The sequence below is a fragment of the Protobothrops mucrosquamatus genome, unplaced genomic scaffold (genome assembly GCF_001527695.2).
Source record: "Protobothrops mucrosquamatus isolate PMUCROS unplaced genomic scaffold, P.Mucros_1.0 scaffold321, whole genome shotgun sequence".
Classification (NCBI taxonomy): Eukaryota; Metazoa; Chordata; class Lepidosauria; order Squamata; family Viperidae; genus Protobothrops; species Protobothrops mucrosquamatus.
This window is the reverse complement of record NW_015386660.1, coordinates 66772-76398: the sequence shown is the minus strand read 5'-3', so window position 1 is coordinate 76398 and position 9627 is coordinate 66772. Positions and strand designations below refer to the sequence as shown.

The 9627-nt window shown below is 45.3% G+C and overlaps 1 protein-coding gene across 1 annotated transcript; it reads right to left on the bottom strand.

Annotated features, from left to right (window-relative positions):
• Positions 1-8657: 8657 nt before the first annotated feature.
• GPR3 (G protein-coupled receptor 3) lies at positions 8658-9620 on the bottom strand (the record flags this gene model as incomplete). The annotated part of the gene is made up of 1 exon (XM_015815174.1): positions 8658-9620. A coding segment is annotated over one exon (963 nt), but the record flags the coding sequence as incomplete, so codon positions are not given.
• Between the last annotated feature and the right edge of the window lie 7 nt (positions 9621-9627).

The window sequence follows — 9627 nt, the reverse complement described above, 5'->3', positions numbered from 1 at the left end:
TTAGTTGAGACTATCTTCAAGTTTGTTCTGGACTCGGGGAAATACAGGAACTTCTTTGTTTTGAACAGGGTGAGGCCCATGTTAAGCTTCCCACTGCAATATTCTTGTGTTTCTTGCACAAAATGGTGGGAATGGAGCTTCTTTTTCTCTTCAGCAATAATGGGGAGGCATTTCAAAGACAACTACAAGTGAATCAGGAGCCCCATAAGTCTTGTTTATCCCATTCTCATTGACCGAATAGCAGTTGTAGCATGCATGGTTTTTAATTGGTTACCAGGGGGGCGTTTTATCAGGTACGCCTGATACACCAGTTGCGGCCTTTTCTGGACCGGGACGCCTTGTGCACAGTCACCCATGCCCTCGTCACCTCCCGCCTGGACTACTGTAATGCTCTCTACATGGGGCTTCCCTTGAGGAGCACCCGGAGGCTCCAACTGGTCCAGAATGCGGCCGCGCGGGCGATGTTGGGAGGGACTCGTCGCTCCCATGTAACACCGCTGCTGCGCGAGCTGCACTGGTTGCCGGTGGCCTTCCGGGTGCGCTTCAAGGTGTTGGTCATCATCTTCAAAGCGCTCCATGGCATCGGACCTGGATATCTCCGAGACCGCCTTCTGCCGCAGATTACCTCCCATCGGCCGGTACGCTCCCACAGAGTGGGTCTNATTTTTAGTGGGGTTTTAAGAGTAATTTTAATGGACATAGGCCACAGCAAATATTTCATTTTAATTAGGTTTTAAATTGGGTATTTTTATCTTTGTATCTGTTTTACAAGGCTGTCAGCCGCCCTGAGTCCGTAAGGAGAAGGGCGGGATAAAAATTAAATAAATAAAATAAATAAATAAATAAATAAATAAATGACTTTTGTACTGTGTGTTATTCTGCCTTCTTCTATTTATTTGGCTTTGCCCTTCATATTTGAAAGCTCCTCTATCTTTCTTATGTTGGCAATCCTTTTTTTTTTTTAAAGGAGAAATTCCTTTGTTCCTTTTCCAACCTAAATCAGGCCAAGGACATCAGCCTTCCATTCAGATTTCTGAGTGTCTTTGCCTGAGAAAGGACAGAGCTATTCTCCTTTTTGAAAAGATAGTTTTAAAAAATCCTCGAGTATTTTATATAATTGGAACAGCAAAACAAGAAAAATTGTGTTTCTTCATCCTACTCAAACACAAACATCTTTTAAAGAAGAAATTGTCCTCTTTGGAATCCAGTCAACTTGGAGCTGGGATGAAGACCTTTAGGACATTTCTGGACCTGTTCATTGCCGCTTTAATTAGCTTCAGCAAACATTCACAGGGTTTCAAGTTTTAATTTTAAGTAAGGTTAGGGGTGGGAAGATAAGAAAAGGAGGGAGATAATTCATATACTAATGGAATCATAATTGGGTTTGGCCTAGTTTGTGTGTGTGGACTTATTGTTATAGTTTGCAAGCCATGGTCTACACCCGTGGTATAAATTCATCTGAATTTTGGATTATTCCACAAATCAAACCTTAAAGCAGTGGGTGTACCCAACTAAAAGATAGAGAAGTTTCTTGTATCTTATGCAATTGTGTCATTGTGTGCCTCCTCAGACAAGGAGACCTGAACTCATTGGTAGCCTCACATTGCAATGAACAAGGACATACATTCAATTTCACAGCTATTAAGATTGTTGGCCAAGCATGTACAAAAATAGCCAGGGAAATAATTGAAGTCTAGGAAACGAGCTCCTTGTCAATCAACAGGAATGCAGATTTACCACCAGCTTATCAGGTACTTAGGAGCCAAGGACTTGGCAGCACAAGGAAATAACAGCCGATAGGCAGGAATCAACATGCCAATCAACCAATAGGAAGCCACATCTGGCCAGGCACCACATAAATACGATGCATAGTACAGCCCAGTGCAGTCATTCTGGAGAGAGAGAGAGAATGGGCTCCAGCATAAGTCTGAAAGCTCAGAAAACTAAACTTCTGGTCCCTGTGAACAACCCAGATTGGATCCTGCAACTGCAAAAGCTATTTAGATGAGGGATAGTTTGATAGTTTGCTTAAGAGTAATAGAATGATTATTGTTCTTTGTTAGTTGTTATTACATTGATATATTGCCTTCCCTAAGTATTCTTTTTACAGAATCCCACCTGGCTGGTAACAGGAAAGCATTCTTTCTGCAGCAAATTAAATTGACTTTCCACAATTCTCCACCAGCTTTTTGGGGCAGGAAAATAGGATGGACAATTTTCATAATGTCCCAGAAGAAAGAGAGGTTCACCAACCATTTCTCAAAGGTAGGACTCCTTTTTATTTTATTGTATTTATCATATTTAGAAACCACCCATCTCCCTTTGAAGCCCTCTTTTGCATAGGATGGATCAAAACCTGAAGAGACTAGAAGCATTTGAAATGTGGATTGACAGGCGGCTGTTACGTATAAGCTGGGTTGACAAGATCAAAAATGAGGAGGTGATAAGCCGCCTGGGAAAGCCAAGGGAAATAATCAAAACAACTAAAAAACAAAAATTAGAATATTTCAGACATGTGATGCGACACTCAGAAAAATACAGCATACTCCATTTAATCCTCCAGGGAAAGATGGAAGGCAAACGAGGTCCAGGCAGAAGAAGAACATCATGGCTTCAAAATCTAAGGGACTGATTTGGACAAAACTCAGCAGCACTTTTTTGTGCGGCTGCTGATAAAAACAGGATCGCCAACATGATCGCCATCGTCCGATAACGGATATGGCAGAAGAAGAAGAAGGATCAAAACAACAGTTCTCAGAAATGGGGCTTGACTGCTGCATGATACAAACCACCAGGAAGTATCAACAAGGGGAAAGTTAACTGTCTCAGCAAGCCCAACAGTCTGGCCTCTCTCTTGCTTCAAAAGGTATGTAGACCAGTCCTTCCTTGGTCCATCAGAGGTTCAATAGACTGGCCTGCTTTTTGCCTCAAAGAGCTTGGTAGACCAGTCCCTCCTCACCTCATAGAGCGACACTGGGTAATGAGTTACTTTTCATAGTAAGGTCTTTCTTTGGCACTGAGTGGAAGGAGAGAAACCAGAGGGGCCCAGAATACTGAAGAGAAGATCAAACAATGAGAGGTAGCCATTTGCACACATCCCTTGGCCTCATCATTGAAGAACTAAATGCAACATACCACCTCTTGAGCGTCGTTCTACAAAACTCTCTTTCAAAAGTTCTAAAGCCAGTTCCCTCTCATGCGGACGGGGACATGCTCGGGAAACAATGCAGCAGGATTTCTTCACCTGGCATTCTAGTAGTCCTTGGCTTGTGACCATTTGTTTAATGATCATTTGAAGTTATGATGGTTCTGAAAATAGTGACTTAACGAGCAATCCTCATGCTTACGGCTGGCGTAGCGTCCCCACAGCCAGATGATCAAAATTCATGCGCTTGGTAACCAGCATGTACCTACGACATTTGCAGCACTGCCAGGTCATCATTGACAACCTTCTTGGAGGCTTCCGACGAGCAACGTCACTGGGGCATTCACTTCATCCCTGCATGATTTCCGTAATGACTACAGCAATACAGCATAAACTCATGTAATGACTGTATTGCTTAGTGATGGAAATGCCGGTCCCAACGGTAGCCGTAAGTCAAGGATTACCTTAATTCTTCTCTGTTGTTCCAAAGGCTAGCGGGGGTGGGGGGGAAGGCTGAGCAAGCCAAGTGATTTCAACTCTGGCACTTTCAGACCTCTTATCTTCCCAAGCGAGCCCAACATAGTGTATAGATAGTTCTCAACCTACAACCGCAAATGGGATGGGAATTCCACCACCAAGCAATGTGTCATTAAGTGAGTTGTGTTCATGATTGCTTTTGCAGCGGTTGTTGAATGAATCACCAAGTAGTTAAGCATATCCAGCTTCCCTCGTTGACTTTGCTCTTTGGTAGCCAATTTGTGATCATCAGTGCTGTGACTTAGGAGGCTGCCACCATCGTAAATATAGGCCCAGATTTTGGTCACATGACCCTGGGGATGCTGCAATGATTGTAAACATGAGGACAGATTTTTTTCAGTGCTGTTATAACTACCCACAGACATTAAACAAATGTCGTAAGTCGAAGACTACCTGTACATGACTCTTTTTATCTTTGTCCTCTTCACTTCATCCTCGGTGCAAGGCTGGGAGAAAAGGATGGTCCCAAGGTCACAACTGATCTTTATTGTAGGGATTTGACTGACAAAGACACAGTGTTCCCTATTCGTTGACATGCAGCAAAGGCTTTTTTTTTAATGTTAGTAACTATTCTGGACTGATTTACAAGGTTGTGTTAAGGTGACCCCAGACTCTCGGCTATTTTTGCTGCAACATATTAAAAAGGCAACATCTCAGTGACATTAGCAATTTGGTACTCTTGTGTTGGGTACCTCCTGATTGCTGCTCAGCAGCCTGCTGTCTTTAAAAATGGGAAGCTGGCAAAAGGCCCACCTCTAGCTTGCTCTCTGTTGATGAAAGTGCTTCTCATCCTAAATCAGAAGGACACCTGTAGCATCTTTTCAGACCAACAGATTCTATTAAAGGCATAGCATTTGTGAGCTGTCGTTGAGTCCCCAAAAGCTTATGCCTTTTAATAAATTGTATTACCTATCTGGCAATGCAACACCTGCAGGAAATCAATCAACCTAACACTGATGATGTTCCCTAGTTGGGTCATGAAATGTCTGCAAGGAAACAAAGTCAGGGCGCTCCAAGGACCCCCACAATTCTACTCCTCCTCCTCCTTCCAACCCTCCCTCTTATCTCTGCAAACCCCACTCCCTTCTAGAACTGATGATGGTACCTAGTTGGGTAATGAAACGTCTGCAAGAAAACAGGTAAACTCAGAGAGCACCAAGAACCCCTCATTTTAACCCTGAGCTACAAATATTCTCCTTTATTGGTAAATTGTGTTAGTCTGAAAAGATGCTACTAGCCTTGATTTCTGGATACCACGAAGCTCCTCCTACAGCCTCCAATGCCTAAGCCAGTGATGGCGAACCTTTTAGAGACCGAGTGCCCAAACTGCAATGCAAAACCCACTTATTTATCGCCGGGTGCCAGATGGGCATGGCCCACTGGGTGGGCATGGCTGTGGTGGTCATGGCAGACGGTGGGTGTGGCCAAGATCACCTCGATGTTGCTCGTGGGGAGGGATGCCTGTGGGAGCCGGGCAGGGTTGGGAGAGATCCAGGGGGTCTCTGGCAGATGGGGCACTGGGCAGGAGGCTCATCCTGCAGGGTGAGGCGAGGCAAAGCAGGGCAGGGGTGCCCTTGTTGCAGGGCAAGGTGAGGCAGAGGCCGAGGCGGCTGCTGCCTGACACCATCGGCCCCTGCACACAGAGGCCAGCAAGCGCATGGGGACTGACAGTGTCCGTCAGCAGCCACAACCTGCCGGCCCCTCGACCAGCGCACTCTGGGGCTCTGCAGCCCGCCGCCAGAAGTTCAGAGAATCCGCCTCTGAGCTGGACGGGCGGCCGACAGCTGAGGAGGCGATGCAGTGGGTCGTGCCCAGGAAAAGGAGAGCATGTGAGGCCAGGAGGGATGGGACAGGGGGAAGGGATGCATCCGGCCACGTGGGACCTCGGTGAGTTAGCAGGCGGCTGGTTGAAGAGGGACAGTTGCCATCTCTGGGGCATGGCGCACGTGCCCACAGAGAGGGCTCTGAGTGCCGCCTCTGGCACACGTGCCATAGGTTCGCCACCACTGGCCTAGGCATTCTTAGCAAATAGAACGGTTGGTGCAGCCTAATGTATATGCAACAGCCTAGAAAAAGAAGAGAGGCCGAGATGAAGATGTGTGCACCATCTTGGTCTGTTACAGAGGACAGCTGAATAGTGTTTATGGAGGTTCTCGGTCATCCAGGTTGCCCCAAAGGGTCATGGTTGTCCCAGAACTGAAGAAGCTTCTTGGATGAGAAGCAAAATGTCTTCATGGAAAAACAAAGAAAGTCCATTTGCCTTTGCAATAGGAGGAGAGAGGAAAGCATGTAATTTCATGGAGGAGATATACTTGATCTGAAGGAATTTCAAAAGCAGCCAAAGATTTAAGATTCCTTTCAGTGCCTCTTACTGGTCTTGTGGCAACTATGCTGCTCTGCTTTAACATGACAGGCAAGTTGGACTGCAGTTCATATTATCCCCAGCAAACGTGCATGTTAGCTGGTGATTATGGCAAGTGTAATCTAACTTGCCCATAAGATGCCCCATCAAGGAAACAGTGACTTTCATGCAGTGGACAGAAAACTGACACATCTTCAAGTATCACAAAATTATCTTTATTTCTTTTTTTTCCCTCTTATGATTGTAAACAAAAAAAATACAGTGCTCTCACAGAACATCTTAGTTTTCCTGCAAGACAGCAATTTTTTCCCCTGTTCAATCATGTCTGATTCTCCAGAGACTGCCTGGACAAATCCCTGCAGTTTTCTTGGCAAGTTTTTTTTTTTCAGAAGTGGCTTGCCATTGCCTCCTTCCTAGGACTGAGAGAAAGTGACTGGCCCAAAGTCACCCAGCTGGCTTTGTGCCTAAGGCAGGACTAGAACTCATGACCTCCCCATTTCTAGCCTGATGCCTTCACCACTACACCAAACTGGCTCAAAACAATAAAATAATCCTATTTCCAAAGTGCCTGTTACATTCATTTCCTTTCCAGGAGCTGTGCAAAATGTAAGAGAGAAAGAGAGAGNGGGAGGGAGGGAGGGAGGGAGAGAGAGAGAGAGAGAGAAAGAAAGAATGTTCTCTGTCTGTTTAGGGTTAAAGCCCCCTCATAATCCATTGGTCAAGCCAGCTGGATGATGGTGCTGAAGTAAAAAACATGTTGAGGGCACCTGGAACTAGACTAGATGAAACCCTGACTTTTCAGTGTCAATAAACACGGCATGAAATTCTTCCCATCTAGGTGCTCTTTCCCCACCCCACCCTAGTGCAATTGTTTCAGCCATTTTAGCCTTGGTCCCAACAATACTGAGCTCGAACTACAAACGCTCATTTTTGACCCAGACAGCTAGGAAAATGAAAACCATAGTCCAACTTAGAATCTAAAATTGGGACAAGCTACATTTAGGCTGCTATCTTGACACGGGTTATTCAGAAATAGTGCCTTTGAAACTCTTTAGTATTGCATTATAGGTAATCCTTGACTTATGACCACAATTTATGAGCCCAAAATTTCTGTTGCTAAGCAAGATAGTTAAGTGAGTTTTGCTCTTATTTCATGAACTTTCTTGCCAGAGTTATTAAGTGAATCCCTGCAGTTAAGTTAGTAACATGATTGTGGCTTCCCCAAGAACAGAGTTGGAAGGGACCTTGGAGGTCTTCTAGTCCAACCTGCTCAAGCAGGAAAGCAGGAACTTGTCAGGTCATAAAAGGTGATCGCATGACTCTGGGACACTGCAGCTGTCATAAATACATGCCAGATCCCAAGTGTCTGAATTTTGATCATATGACCCTGGAGATGGTTGGAAGTGTGAAAAACAGTCATAGGTCTTTTTTTTTTACAGTGCCATTAATGGTCACTAAACAAATGGTTGTAAGTCGAGGACTGCCTGTACTCTGGACATTCACATTGCTTCAGATCTCATATTATACATTGTTTTATTAATACTGTTCTTGTTCTCCCCTTGCCCTCCACCCCCAACCCAATCTTCCTGTGGTTGCATTTATTAGAATATATCTTATCTGTTGGGTGAGGCACCCGGTCTACCAAATATAAATCAGTCTGTTCTGCCTTTTGCTCCAATCTAGGAGCATGTTTTGCAGGCAGACCTCACATACTGTGAACACTATAAATTCAAAATTTTGTGGCTGACAAAGAGTTAGTGGGAGACTAGTATAGCTATTTCAGGCTCATTTGCCCTCATCAGCTAGTCACACCTTTCAGGGATCTGAACCTGGGCAGCTTGCATGTTAGGCAGCTGTATTACCCTTTTGAGCCACAGGTTCCCCCTTACTCCTGTCAGCAGAAACCAGGGAGGATATATATCTTATCTGTTGGGTGAGAAACCCGGTCTGCCAAATATAAATCAGTCTGTTCTGCGTTTCGCTCCAATCTAGAAGCATGTTTTGCAGGCAGACCTCACCTACTGTGAACAGTATTTATTAGAATAAACACCAGGGGGCAGCCAAATACAGAACTGGGGGGGGGGGATCTATTTTGTTTTTGAAACCTGGCACAGCTCTGGGCTATATTTTTTTTTTTTATCCCCACTGATCGAAGGAGAAATACAAGGGGGTACAATGGTATTTGTTTAAATGTAGAAAAATAGTTTTCTAGAGATCTGAGGTAATTAAGGCTATAAAAACTCAAAAGAAAGGTTGAAGGTTTTGAGGCTTCTTCTTGCCGTTTTTCCTTTTTAAGAAAATAATGCACTCTCAATATTTCAGACAAAATATTTGTATCAGATCTGACATGTAACCAATACACCCACGCATGCACATACACACAAAAGCAGAAATATATTTCCCCCCCTGTCTTTTAAAAAAGGCATGGTTAAAAAAATAAACGAGATTTGTCTTTTTCCCGAATAAATAAAGATAGGACAGCCTTGTCACTTACACTGGCAAGGAGAAGGGAAGGACATTAGAAAGAGGTTTTGCACATTTGAGCTCTCTTGAGGGGCAAGAGATTGGGCAGAAGGCTCTTGGAGCAGAGAGAGGGAGCAGGAGATGGAGGAATCAGACGTCACTGGGGGATCTGGACTGGAAAGGCATGGAGGAGGAGATACAGCTGCAGCATATTGCCCATAGGACCTTCTGAATTTCCTGGTTCCGGAAGGCATAAATCACCGGATTGATCATGGAATTGTAGGTTGCAGGGAGCACAGTCATATAGGTGTAGAGGGCAGGGTAGGTGTAATCTCCCAGGAGACAGTAAACAGCAAAGGGAAACCAGCATGAGGCAAAGGTCCCCAGGATGAGAGTCAACGTGGAGATGCCTTTCCGGGTGGTGACATAGTGCGAGGTGGCCAAGAAGTGTCTCTGGAGGGCGATCTGCTGGGCATGCCGAGAGACTATCTTGCAGATTTGCACATACAGCTGCAACATGACCGCAAAGACCATGAAGAAGGAAATAGACAGGATGATGAGGTGGTCCTTGTTCAACGGTTTGATGATGCTGCAGGTGGAGTTGTCCTTCAAGCAGTTCCAGCCCATCACGGGCAACAGTCCAAAGCCGATGGAGACCCCCCACGTGAGGATGAGGATGACGTAGGTCCGGGTGACTGTCCTCTCCGAGTAGTAGGTCAATGCATTGTAGAGAGACAAGTAGCGGTCTATGGTGATGGCCAGGAGGCTGCCCACACTGGCGGTGAATGAGGTCACCAGAAGGCCCATGGTGAGGAGGTTAACTATCTGTGATTGGACACAATAAACGAAGGCAAAGTGAAAGATCAGGCCCAAGCCAGCCAAGAGATCGGCAGTGGCTAAGCTCCCAATCAGCAGGAACATCGGAGTCCGGAAAGCTGGGGTGTAAAAGATGATGGCCACCACAATGGCATTCTCACAGGTGATGATAGTCCCAGAAACACACAGGACGACATCCCAAGGATTTAAGGGAAGAGCAGGAGGCGTCTCTGAGAAATAGTAGGACTTGCTGGTGCTGCCATTAGCAGGCACAAACCAGCCTGGCTGGATCTTGGTCGTGTTG